Below are 14,492 nucleotides of genomic sequence, written 5' to 3'. Positions count from 1 at the left end.
CTCCCTAAATGGGATTATTTTACATTTCTTGAGACATTTATGAACGAATATGTATGGAAAATTAATAAAGCATAAGGCATTTTCCCTCATTGACATTTTCTCCTTTGATAAACTCCATGAAGATTTATTACTTTATAAAACATAATTTTTAAAGCAAATGTTACATTATACTTTCAGCCCATAGTATCCCTGGCTCCCTTATCAGCAAGAGAATAGCTTTCAAATTGAATCTGAATCAAGAAAATATATGTGGTTCCATTATCAAAATCTGTTCACATTAAATTTGAACTGATAAACACATAATAGATGCCTTCTAGCTAGGGGTTAGGAGGGAGATTGATTTTGCATTAGTGATCTGAGTTGGCTGGATCAGTACCTAGTTTGGAACATAAGAGCTGACATATAGGGTCAAACCAATGGTCAATCTAGCCCAGTAACCTCTGTCTGACAGTGCCAGTGACAGAGCTTCACAAGGAGTATACAGAAAAGGGCAGCTGAAGAATCCTCACCAAACAAGGAAGGAATTTTAAAAGCCAGTATACAAAAACTGAAATCAAGTACTTCTCTAATATTTTGACCTCTAAAGATATGAACATAAATATTATGAATAAGATATGCTGACAAACATTAATCTATTTTCTTCTATTAATCTATCATTCTTTTGTCTTTGGGAAAATAAAGACTGTTTTCTTGAAGATAGGCTTGAGAAGGAATTTTATAGCTTGGGAAATGAATAAATCATGTTTCATCTTTGAGTATTTGTCCACATGGATCCCTCTCTTGATGCTCATGCATGCAAGACTGGATTCTTTTGGCCAGCAGGGTCCATTGGGGCCACACCCCTATACGTCCTCGCACCACCCAAGGGTATAAAAGGGCAGGCGCAGTCCCTACTGTCCTTCAGTTCTTTCTTACCACCCATGGCAGAACGACTGAATCGCTGCACTGTCCGCCTGCTTTCCTAGCAACCAAGAAAGAAAGAAAAACTAAACCACTGTGCTGAAAACCCAGAGATTAAATCTTGCCCCTTGTATGACATTTCTATACCACTAAGCGATGGGCATTCTAGGTGCTTTTTTGTTTAGGCAAGGGGCATATTCCAGAATGTTGCTCTATCTGCCACTCATTTTCCAAAGGCCCACTGAGATTATTCCTTCTGGAGTGCTCCAGGAAGGCCTCTTTGGACACAGAAAGGAAGGACCTAACAAAGGCACAGTCCCCTGCCCAGTCCCTCTTAATGAGTGCCCTGGAGAGCTGCGATTCTACCCCAAGCTCCAGGGAAACATTGGACCCCAGTCACGGGCTTCAATCTCTGTCGCAATAGCTTTGAAAAGGTGCTGGAGGGATCATCATTGCTCCAGAGTTGAGCTAAGACACAGGTCACCCTCCCCCAGTGCCTATGAAAAACAGACACAAAAATCACCATAGGTCTCACTCTTCTCAAACTCAAAGGGCAGCCAACATCCTGAGAAAGAACCCTCTGGTGCCTTGGTACCAACTATTAAACAGGTGCCTATAGTATCTCCACTGCACCTCTGGATCATTCTTCTTCTGGTACTGACCTCCTCACTAGCCAGTTCCTCAGCATCATCCCTATTGGCACCTAGGGCATGTGTGTGTACTGGGTGATTTAGCTGTGGGCCCAATACAAGAGTCACCTTGCTGGATAGGCTGAAGGTGGTGCTGGTCAGACTCCTGGTCACGAGACCTCGGTAACACAAACAAAATAGGTAATACCAACTCTATCCCCTACTTGAGAGTAAGTGACATCAGAGTGCCTTAGTATGCCTGAAAGGGTAGCCTCACCTGTGGAGATGGTGTGTTCCTTCTCAACCTCCCCATCGGTACACAGGAGGGTTCCTTTCCCACTCACCCTCCTATCCCTTCACAAGGATCACAATGGGAATCCAGGAGGGACTTTAGGGATTGCTCTCAGCGGGAAAAGGCATGGACTTCAGAGACCAGCCCCACAGTATCCTTCTCTGCCTCCACCAATCCAAGATTCATGTGCCTATCAACCTTGGCCCTACTAGGCACCCTGGGGTATGCAACCCACATACTTGCAAGCCAGTAGCTACTGCCCCCACTCCCAGGGCTAGATCCTCTTCTCCTATGAGGCAATATAGATGTTTCCAGCCAGGTCAATTAATACAGCCTCAGATACTAAAGAGATGGGAAGAAGAGAGAAGCGTATATCAGGCAGATGAGGGAGAACAATTAATCCTGGCCACAATTCCCTTATCCTTCCCTAATGAGGCAGTGAACCCCTCAATGTTTTCGCCAGTTGATGATTTTAAGGCATTCCAACATATTAAATGCATGGCAGAGGCTCTTGACATAACAGTGGAGGAGATGCAAGAGAAACCACACAAACTGCTAGACATTCTGCACTCTCCCTTCCTTGCTTGCCAGACTGATAAATAAGGGGATTACTGGAGCTTCCAAAAGACCTCCTGCCTCAATTCAAGCCACATCCAAATGTGCTGACAAAAAGTTATCAAGCCCCTTCCAAAGGTTCTGAGTACTTTTATTCTCCCCTTGTAACAAGGATCTCTTGTTGTAGCTACTCTCCAGGGATCCAAATCCTAAACAAGGGCTTCCCAAATCAACACTTAGGGAGAAAGACCTTAAAGCTGGACCTATTTGGATGAAGTCTGTCTGTCAGCCAGCCTCCAGATGCTAGTAGCTAATTACCAAGCGCTTCTCAGAAAATATAATTATTTACACTAATCTCAGGTTCATTTTGGAACACGGGGAAAAACTAAAATCTATAATGAATGAAGGGCAGCTGTGTGAAAATGAAAAGTTAATGTAAAGAGAGCTGATTAGGCTCCTAGGTGAACTGGTTCACATCCACACAGATTCTCTATGATTCTGACACATATTGCTCATTGAAACAAAGATGACTCAGACTTTTTTTTTTTTTTTTTAAATAATTTACAGATAAGCAACCCTTATAAATCCTAAAAAAAAAAAATCAAGGAGGTTCTGTCTACTTGGTTATAAACACTACTACTGGGGGAATTCTGTGCCAAAAAACTAAAAATTCTGCAAAATTCTGCATATTGTATTTGTCAAAATAATACAATATAATCATGTCAGTTACAATTATTTTGTTACTTTATTTCAAAATATTTGTCAGCAAGTATGTCGAATAATACAAACCAAAAAAAAGTTTTTTGACAAATAGATTCCTTACTAGGCATATTAATACAGAACTCTGCGTAATTTATTTAAATTACAACATAGAACAGTATTTCCTGCACATGTCAGAAGCAGTGCAAAGGCTTTGGGGAGTCAGGGGTAACAGAAGAGCTGAGGGAGAGGGAAGGAGCCTAGGAGTGAACCTGGAGGGTGTTGGGTGTCGGTGGGAGAGTTTTCCTTGGGGGTGGGGGTGCGGGGGGATTGTTAGGGTGTTGGAAACTCTCCTCCATGCAGACCCTGGCTGACCCCAAGCCTCTCCCATTCAGTCAGGCACATCCGTCTCTGTTCCCGCACCCCTCCTCCCCATGGGTCTCTGCAGCCCCCCTTCCCTGTCCCAATCCTCAGCGCTGTTATCCCACTAGCTCCTGAGCCCATGCTCCAGTCCGTCCCCCCCACTAGCCATTCTGAACCCCAGTCTGACACCCCCCCAGCAGCCCTGTGTGGCCCACTCTGTTCTAACCTGGCTCTGCTAGAAGGGTGCTGTGATGAACTCTACTTCTGGGGGAATTCTGCAGCACTGGGCATAGAATTTTGTATTTTCCCACATAAAATACATTTTGCCCACCAGAGACTGCTGTGGTGCTAGAACAGCCAGCATGAATGCAGCTGGGTGTGTGGCACTACAGCTACCTCTGGTGGGCAAAAGACAGAACTGCAGCACTTAGGTAAAATGTATTTTATGAGGGAAAATACAAAATTATGCAAGATAGGGGAATTCTGCGCACCCGCAGATGTGCGGAATTCCCCCAGGAGTAAAACACCCAGTAAGGAACTCTCAGCAATGCAATCACAATTTAGCTGGTTGAGTATTTTAATATTGAAATAAATTAAATCTTCCTCCTTAGATTTCACTTTTATGTGATTCCCAACTGTTTCATGACTTTCCCCCCACCCCCATCACAGATAATACAAACCTGAATAGTACACTAATAAGCAGATTTGGAAATTTTCACTTAACAATTCACAGCTGACAGTTTTATGATTCTACACACACAAAAAGAAACACACATCTAATGAGTATCTTTTAAAAGACTATGTTTAGGGGTTGCTTAAACTTGGCAAACTCTTTTTCTGGTGCTTTCCCATGTGGACTTTACAGATGTTCATACATACATGCATGCATACAACCATTCTTTCAAACCCTCAAAAAAAAAAAAAATCAAAAGGCTGAGATGTCTCCCAGTTAATAAAAACCAAAGACAAAAAAATAAGATAACAGGTGTTGGAACTCTTCAGTTCTTCTAGCCTTTGGGCTCATGTGGAACAGGAAATGTAGCTGGGCACAGCACTTTCATGCTAGCAGGCTCTTCAGGTGCTGGCAGACTAGTCACAGACTGGCTTAGCCTGTTGGTTGCCATCTTCACTTTGTTTCCCCTAAAGAGGCAAGCCTTGGGTATTAGGAGTATCAGTCTTCCCTCAAATGGCTTGTAGACCCAAGGGATAATGGATCTTCATTTTACGCATGGGGAGAGTCTCAACTGCTCCCCTTTATAGCACCACCTTCAGAACTCTTCAGTGAGTTCAGAGAAGTGGTGAGTGGTACGAAGTATGACTTGAATTGAGACAGCCTTGCCCAGTCAGGTTAGAGATGGGTAATATTTAGATTAGTATTGGATTGGAAAAGTCATGCTTACGCCAACAATTTAATATATATATATTAACACACACACACACACACACACACACACACACACACACACACGATCCTCAACAAAAAAATCAAAATGAAAGCGGCACAAAACCACTTTTGAGGAAGTTCACAAGGCCCCCACTCGGGATGAGAAGGTCTTGCACTGATATCTGGCACTATTCATGGAAAACGGGCCATCAAAATTCTATGAAAATAACAGGTAGCAAAAACAGCAGCAACTCAACATGCATCCATCAGTAATGTTAAGAATAAATTTGGACATCTTATGACAGATGTTTGACTCTTTTCTTGCAAACAAGACAATTTGGCAACAGTTCTAAGAACTGGTTAATAAGATATGCAGCTTATCTCTTTAAAATTTTACTTTTAAAGCTTATCAAGATAAAACCCATTCAAAATAAAAATAAGTAACATTTATGCAAGGTCTGTATTCTGACTCTCACTATTCCTCTCACAGCTGATAACCTACACTTCCCTACAAGCAGCCCTAGATCCATCATGTACAGCAGCATGGATCATTGCCACATCTGAAGCGATGAGGAGGTTGTCCTGTCTCCAAGCATCGGGAATATGGAAGGAGGTCCAAATCACAGTTGAGGACTCTCTTTTGGTGGACAATGACCTTCTTAAAGATCAATAAGGCATTCCACTCATTGAAGAACTCCATGGATATCCTGCGTTCCCTGAGCCTGTACATCCCAGCCCCAAGAAAGAAGCAAGACAGACCCAAGAGCTCCTTCAGATAGCATCGCTCTGCTCACTACTACTACAATCCTCATAGGACTTTGGAACCACCAAGGAAGAAACAGGGGTTTCAGTGCAGACAACCCTGTGCCTCTCTCTAAATTGTAGCACCATCAGCATCTTTCTCCTGGCAGTAAAACTAATGCCTTGAGGGCCCGAAAGAATGTCCTGGGGATCTTTATTTCCATTTCCCCCCGCACACACACACCCTTTGGCAACCATCTCTTTTTTGGGAAGTCTGAAAAGGGATCGCCTCAGACCAATGGGTCTTATCGTTTATCAGCAGCGGGTACTAAATTCAATTCCAGTCCCTTCCTCCATCTTACACTCCTTCCTCATCCCTTTTCATCAGGGATCTCTCTCAAGAGATACTCTAGAAGGGAGTGAGCCTCTTGTTTCAATAACTCATAAGTAGAGGAGGTGCCCTTAGAATTCATGGGTAGGAGTTTTTATTCCTACTATTTTCTCATTCCAAGGAACAAGGATTGGTATCGCATTTTGGCCCTTTGATGTCTCAACAAGTTGATATGTCGTTTCAAGTTCAGGATGACTCTGGTCTTCAGAATCCCTTCATTAGATCAAGACTAGCTTGTGGCTCTCCACTTCAAGATGCCTATTTCCATCTATCTATCTTTCTATCTATCTAAGTCAGCCCATAGGCAATGCCTCAGATTCCTAGTAGGAACATCTCTCTGAGTACAGGGTCCTGCTCTACGGTTTTTCCACAGCATCAAGAGTGTTTACCAAGTGCTAGGTAGTCACGGCAGTTCATCTAAGCAGACAAGGGATCCAGGTTTACCAGTATCTTGCTGACTGGTTGATCCAGGGGAGTTCACATTACCAGATGACTTGATCTGAGTAACCTTAAAGCTCTTTGCCACAATGAATCTCAAAGTCAACACATAAGAATTCACAGGAGCCATGTTAGATTTTCAGGTCAGTGAGAGCTTAAATTCTACAAAAAAGATTCCAACTATAGCAAACCTCAACCAACCACCTTCAAACTCACCCAAAGACCTCAATGAGAGCATGCCTCTGACTTCAGGGACACACAGCCTCATGCAGCTATGCGACACTGTTTACCAGACTTTGTCTATGTGCCATACAAAGGTGACTGAAATCAACATATCTACCCAACAAATACCACATGCACATGCTGGTCATGGTCCCACAAGAAGCCTTCTCCTCTTTAAACAGGTACAAAGACACACTTCAGATGTGCAAATAATGCATTAAGAACTCAATGATGCAGAACATCTTTCACAAGGAGGGATACACATCCATAGACCTATTTGACACAGGAGAACAAGTGTCAAGATCCAAGAGGGATGCCAGTCTGGCTCCCTTGTCAAATGTCTTGGCCATCTGCATGGACACCAGGACTGATGTATGCCATTCTGCCAATCCCCATGATACTGAGAGTTCTGAATAAGGTAAAATAAAATGCAGGATCCATGATCTGATAGCCCCAGCATGTGCCAGGCAGTTTGGTATTCAGATCTCGTGAATGTCTCAATACAGCCCCCACTAGCTTTAACTGCTCTATTCAATGTAGTATCACAGCAAAAGAGTCAGATACCCAGATCATTACATCTAACAGCCCACATACTGGCTGTTTGACATCCACTGAAGAAAGATGTTCAGCTGAAGTTCAGAGCTTTTTTTAACAAAGCAGGAAAGCCTCAACTATGCCAATACATAGTTAAGTGGAAGAGGTTTTCCCACTGGGCATCTCAGTACAAGCAGTCTCCTTTGACAACACCATTTAATCAATATTGGACTATTAACTAGCCTTGAAACACTCAGGATTTTCTATTAGTTCCATAAAGGTCAATTTATCAGCAATATCTGCACATCACTGTCCTATCCAAGGTAACACCATTTTTCTCCATCTGACAGTGGCAAGATTTCTTACATTTTTCTCACAGAATGGGAGCCCTTCCCTCCTGGGACCTCAATATAGTGTTAACAGGGTTCACAGATTCCCAAGCCAGATAATTCTCTGATCACCTAAGTCTGACCTCCTATATAACACAGGCCATAGAATTTCTCCAAAATAATTCCTTTTGAGTCTCAGTAAATTGTCCCAATGGTTAATTAATCCTCACTGTTTAAAAGCCTTATATCCAGACTGAATTTGTCTAGATTCAATGGTTGGAAGTTGAAGCATGTTATATCTTCCTCTGCTTGACTGAAGAGCCCATAATTAATTTGGGTTCTCCATGTAGGCACTTACAGACTGTGTTCAAGTCGCCCTATAACCTCCTCTTTGTTAAGGTAAACAGATTGAGCTCCTTACAGTCTGTCACTAAAATACATGTTTTCTCATCCTTTAATCATTCCTGTGGCTCTTCTCTGAACCCTCCAATTTTTCAATATCCTTCTTGAATTGTGGACACCAGAACTGGACAGAGTGTTCCAGCAGGGGTTGCACCAGTACCAAATACAGAAGTAAAATAACTTGTCTACTCTTTTCTTGAGATTCCCATTTATGCATCCAGAGATGGCATTAGCCCTTTTGTCCACAGTGTCGCACTCAGAGCTCACGTTGAGCAGATTACCCCCCAGTCCCCTCCATATCTTTTGTCAAGAGTCACTGCTTCCTAAGTCTCCCATCTTGTACGTATGGCCTACATTCTTTATTCCTAGGTGAATAAATTTAGCCATGTTAAAATTCATATAATTTGCTTGAGTCCAGTTTACCAAGTGATCCAGGTCACTCTGTATCACTAACTGGTCTTCTTCATTATTTATCACTTCTCCAATCTTTGTGTCATGTGCAAACTATCACTGATGATTTTATGTTCTCTTCCAGGTCACTGATAAAAATGTTAAATAGTGTAGGGCCAAGAATCAATCTTTGTGGGACCCCACAAGCAACACAACCACTCAATGATGATTCCCTATTTACAGTTACATTTTGGCACATCAGCCAAATTAATTCATTTAAGTGTGCCATGTTAATTTTGTATTGTTCTACTTTTTTTAATCAAAATGTCATGCAGTACCAAGTCAAATGCCTTATAGAAGCTTAAGAATATTACATCAACTCTATTATTTTTATCAAACTTTATATCTTTTTTTGATGAGAGTACAAGTTAGTTTGTTCTGTTTTCCAGAGCACCCACGCCCCACACCACCTTTGGGACTTTAGCAACCTTCCAATACCATCAATCAATCAAGACTGACTTTTTAGTAGCCTTTACATCAGCTTGACTGGCTGGGGAGATTCAGGCTCTCGTGGCAAGTCCCCCTTATATATGTTTCATAAAGACAGTGTTATTTTCAGGCTCATCCCAAGTTTTTGCCCCAAATTGTTTCAGAATCCTATATGAACCAATTAATTAATGTCTCAGTTGTCTTCTCTCACACTCACTCAACCTTGGAGGAAGCTACTTCATATTCTTGATGTAATAAGGGCATTACCATATTATCTTAACAGGACAAAATTACTCAGGAACACACCTAGGCTGCTCGTGGCCTTTGCAGAGATGGTTACGGGTCAGGCAATATCCTCACGGAGATTAGCAAAATGGACCTTCAAATGTAGACGAACATGTTTTGAGCTAGCCAGGTTAGACCTATCTAGCCATATAATAGCTCATTTCACTAAGCCTCTGGCAGCCTCAGCTGCCTGTTTGATGACTGTCCCTATTTCCAGAGGCTGTAGGGCAGCTATGTGGAGCTCAGTCCACACTTTTACTAGACACTATTCTTTGGTAGGGGCTTCCAGGTCAGATGCCCATTTTGATAGAGCTGTCCTATAATCCTTGTTTAGACAGGACTACCGGTTTCCAAGAAAACAGGTAACTGCTTGCTAGTCACCAAGAGTGGGATACACGTGGACAATCAAAGAATGGTTACATACCTTACAGTAACTGTGGTTTTAGATGTTTTGTCCACATGGCTCCCATGACCCACCTCCTTCCCTGCTATTAAGAAATCCTACTCCTTCTTTGATTCTGTATTGGCAAAGGAACTATGGGATGTTGGGGCATGTTCCCTTCATTAAATGTCCTTAGATGGGTGTGTGTGGGGGGGGGGGGGAGGGAAGAATTGGGGGGGTGAGGCAAAAGGATATCTAGGGTATGAATGCAGCCCCAGTGGACACTAGCAGCCAAAAGACTCTGATCTTATGCACACAGGTTCCTGTGCGCCAAGAGTGAGATCTATGTGGATGAAATACCTTGAAAAACCAATTAGCTATATGAGGAAATGCTATATATCTAGATCTATCTATCTAGATATATAGCATTTTCTCATATATCTATCTCGATATAGCTACAGAAATAGCCAACCTCACCAAATTCCTAATGAAAATTTTCCCTTTTACAGTGACAAGATCTATTAAAAAACCACAAACATCCTGCATGGTAGAAATGAATTAATACTGATCAACTTCTGTGGACAACCTTTACATCATCTCCAAGAATCACAGAGAAACATCTGGGGGGTGGGGGGGAAATCACCAAATCAGCACGAATTAGTCCCTTATATTCAATGGTAAATCTCCTAAAATGTCTAAAAGACATTCAGTAGCAAGTACTGAACATTACTTCCATTTCTTAAGTTATCTCACCACAGTATGGATACTTGAAAATACTCCTTACACTTGTATTTTGTATATTTACTTTCACTGTTGCTCTGAGAATGACTGTCTACATCAAATAGAAAGAGAAATTGTTTCTTAAAAGAATAAATAAGATAAGGCAAATTACTGATTTCCCCTTGTGATCCAAAGGTAAATGATAAAGAGAGTAAGAAAATAGTGGTATAATAGAATTCATTTGTTCTGTCCAAATTTTCTCTCCTGTTCTTTTTTGCCAAATATGACATGCATTTTGTGCAAAACAGTACTATATAAGGGAAAATTAGTGAAGAATGTTAACTACCAGTTATTCCCCTTCACTGATTTCTGCATCAAATAGTGGGAAGCCTCATTTAATTGATTGTAAGTGGTTATTTCCACTTAATGTTTTGGTTATGGTCATCATGCTTTATTTTTATTAAATATTCATTCAGTTACATTCCTAAATTACTTCTTAAATGGATGATTAACTTATGCTGGTGGAAGCCAGGGTGAAGCCATTGTGCTTAAAAGCAGAATGCCGATATCAGGGTGTTGAGCCAAAGCTGCAAAAGCACAGAAGCACCCAGGTTTACTGAAAAGGCAGGGACAACCTCTTATAGTTCTGGGTGAACTCTCAAAGCATTACCCTATCTTTGACGGAATTATGTAACATTAAGAGACACACTAGCTGGGATATAACTTAATTTCTCTCAAGAAAAGACAGTGGACACATTAGATACATTATGTTAAACCAAAAAGACACTGGTCAAATTCTCTCATGTCCTATTCCCTTGCACTTGTATTGGTGGGATTGTACAAGGTATAAGAAAAAACACAGTATTTAGTCTAGGGTGTCTAAGTTAACATTTATACAGTGCTTTTACGTCACACACACTATGTTCCCTATCCTGACGGCACTTTAGCATGTGTATAACTTTACTCATGTGTAACCCCACTGATTTCTAATGGTTCTTCTCATGTAGTCAAGTAACGCATGTGAGAGTGTGTGCAGGATTGGGGTCTATATGAGGGAATGCAATATATAATCATATTTACCCTCTTTGTAAAGTGCTTTGAGCTCTACAGATGAAATGTGACACATAAAAGCTAAGTATGATAATAGGTAAAAAGCACTATTCAGTATTGGGTTAAGATAATGCATAGAAAATTAGCCCAAAGGTAAATGTTTGAAAAAGCTAAACCCTTGTTTTCAGAATGGAAACGCATTTGTAACTTAACTACTGCAACAAAAATATCCAAATAGTCTGGGTGGCTAACATTTTCAGTCTAAAACTACCCCTAGATTTTGAAACCAAGAGGAGAAGGAGGAGTCAGTTGAGAGTGAAATTAAGGTTTAAAGAGGATTGTTATGGGAAGGAGAAGAACAAACAAAAAATAAATGGAGGCATCTGGAAGAAAGGAACAGTTAAAAAAAACAAGATTAATATTTCTGGCAAAACTCCTAAGCTTATGCTGTTGACTATTTTCCCCCTACAGCCACCACTCCTCCAACCTCCCCTTCCAAACCCTAAGTCCACTTAAGGTGCTTCTGTGTCAGCATAGGCAGCAATCAACACTTTGCAATTAAACGAATGGCTGGGGTGGGCTAACAGTAGGGCTGACAGACCCCTGAGGAGATCAATTTCATCAGCTCCATGTCAGCCCTACTGTCCACCAACCTAGGGAACAGACATGTGAAAACTGATCCACGATCCAGGAATCCCAAGTTCAGCTATCAGATTTTACTGTAATTTTCAAGAAGTAAACAAAGATATGTAGAATTTGGGACTAGAGAGCAGCCGTTGTTCACGTAGTCCATCCCTCACTATGAAGGGGCTGCATCTGACATCAGGTACATCCAGCCAACCCTTTCAGTAGCATCAGTGTTCAAAGCTTAATAGTTTGATGTTCAATATTCTCTTTTTCTATACACAGCAATCCTTACACCTCAGCTTCCCTGTTAGACAATGACAGCAGAGAAATTTAGTAAATGATCTCTACCAATACTTCTCCCCCCCCTCCCCTGCCCCACAATTTTGACCTATGTTTAAAAGTTACTTCTAATTGTTAACAGTGAGGAAAATCATAGAATGACACCCAATTTAAACTATAGTAGGGAAAAAAATAAGAACTTGTCTCTAGCAAATCTTTTGAACTACCGGTTAGAGTTATAATCCACACTCTGTTTGACTGTATTAGTTTATACTATCAAGAGTGAATAGATTTGAATATGCTGATGTTCCATAGGGATCTCTTGCTAAGGAGAGGGTCTCATCAGGAGCAAGCACAACTTACAACAGTAGCAACTCCATAGCATTAGCTAATATTAGCTTGTACCATTGCTGACACATGCACACGTCCTCAATATTTCAAATGGAAATTCTGTTCTAGTTAAAAAAGGATACACTATTTTGAACTTCACTCCAGAACTAAGTCACTGTCTCTCTGCAGCAGTGACTTTCAGCAGCATTCTTTGAAATATACCAAGTTTTCACTAGAATATTGGACTTTCAGAGGAGACGTACATACCAGCTAACATTTCTGAGTTTTACTGAGCACCATTAAACTTTTTAAAATTGCCCTTTGAGCATACTATTTAAATCAGGCCAAGCTGAAGAAATATTAATACCCCCTTCCCCAAATACACCCTCCCCCCACAAAACACCAGAAATACATTTGTGTGGGGGCTTGGGGCCTGGAATATTAAACTCCGAGCAATGAAATCATAAATGACAATATTTGGACATGACTAGCTATTAGCAACTCAGCATGGATACAGCCCAATGCGCTGCAGAGATATACTCTTCAAACGAAACAAATACAGATTTAATCTACTTGACACATTAATATTCCCAAAGACTTGAATCATGGTACAGAATAACATCACGATTTCTTATTTATGTTACCCTAATGTGCTCCTTTCAACTTTCTTACTTTTATTCATAAAACTACTTTCTACCTTATCTTAATTGATCCAGTCCCTCTGTGTAGCAAAACACAAAATTTTCTAGAAAAAGATTAAAAAAAGAGCCTACACCCAACAACTATGCGCCTTCCTTATGTACAAAATGACACTTACTACAGTTAAGCGTGGAAGAATTCATTTCTTTTTTTTTATAATTTTGATGGATAATACTAATATTTATTTTAAGCATTTTTAAAGATGATTTAAATATTCATAATTGCTTAAAACCCATATCATGCATTTTTTCAATTTTTTGTCTAAATTTTCACTGTTGCAGGAAATTATGGGGAGAGGCCTGACAATTTTTTAATGATAGTGGATGCTGAGATTCAAAAAGTTAAAGCTTTATCACCATTAAGACAAAAATTGTCCACATCACATCAAACTATTGGGGCTGTCAAGCGCTTAAAAAAATTAAATTGCAATTAATCACAATTAATCTCGCTGTTAAATAATAGAATACCATTTATTTAAATATTTTTGGATATTCTCTACATTTTCAAATATATTAATTTCAATTACAACACAGAAACAAAGTGTACAGTGCTCACTTTATATTTATTTTTGATTACAAATATTGACACTGTAAAAAAGAAACACACCTCTACCCAGATATAATGCTGTCCTCGGGAGCCAAAAAATCTTACTGTGTTATAGGTGAAACCGCGTTATATTGAACTTGCTTTGATCCAACAGAGTGCGCAGCCTCGCGCCCTTCCCCCCCCCGGCGCTGCGTTACCACGTTATATCGGGTCGCGCTATATCGGGGTAGAGGTGTAATATTTTTCAATTCACCTAATACAAGTACAGTAATGCAATCTCTTTATCATGAAAGTTGAACTTACAAATGTAGAATTATGTACAAAAAATAACTGCATTCAAAAACAAAACAATGTAAAACTTTAGAGCTGACAAGTCTACACAGTCCTACTTCTTGTTCAGTCAATCGCTAAGACAAACAAGTTTGTTTACATTTGTAGGAGATAATGCTGCCAACTTCTTGTTTACAATGTCACCTGAAAGTGAGAACAGGTGTTCGCATGGTGCTGTTGTAGCCAGCATCGCTAGATATTTACGTGCCAGATGCAGAAAAGATTCATATGTCCCTTCATGCATCAACTGTCATTCCAGAAGACATGCGTCCATGCTGATGGTGAGTTCTGCTCGATAATGATCCAAAGCAGTGCGGCCAGATGCATGTTCATTTGCATCACGTGAGTCAGATGCCACCAGCAGGAGGTTGATTTTCTTTTTGGTGGTTCGGGTTCTGTAGTTTCCTCATCCGAGTATTGCTCTTTTAAGACTTCTAAAAGCATGCTCCACACCTCATCCCTCTCAAATTTTTGAAGGCACTTCAG

At 40.6% G+C, this 14,492-nt stretch overlaps 1 protein-coding gene and 1 long non-coding RNA gene across 5 annotated transcripts in view; one reads left to right on the top strand and one right to left on the bottom strand.

Moving 5' to 3' along the window:
- TDP1 (tyrosyl-DNA phosphodiesterase 1) overlaps positions 1 to 14,492 on the bottom strand; it is a 108,642-nt gene that overhangs the window by 34,524 nt on the left and 59,626 nt on the right. Inside the window, exon 13 of one of the 4 annotated variants that reach the window (XM_042858592.2) lies at positions 2,136 to 2,163. The exons of the other annotated variants lie outside the window; for them this stretch is intronic. Coding sequence (XP_042714526.1) covers positions 2,157 to 2,163 — 7 coding nt within the window. The 3' untranslated portion in view covers positions 2,136 to 2,156. Of the gene's footprint in view, positions 1 to 2,135; positions 2,164 to 14,492 lie in introns of those variants that run through there. 4 annotated transcript variants of the gene reach the window in all.
- Positions 1 to 14,492, top strand: part of LOC103305919 (uncharacterized) — a 111,646-nt gene that overhangs the window by 63,587 nt on the left and 33,567 nt on the right. The window lies entirely within an intron of this gene.

The sequence above is a fragment of the Chrysemys picta genome, chromosome 4 (genome assembly GCF_011386835.1).
Source record: "Chrysemys picta bellii isolate R12L10 chromosome 4, ASM1138683v2, whole genome shotgun sequence".
NCBI classification, from domain to species: domain Eukaryota; kingdom Metazoa; phylum Chordata; order Testudines; family Emydidae; genus Chrysemys; species Chrysemys picta.
This window is presented reverse-complemented; position numbering and strand designations above follow the sequence as displayed.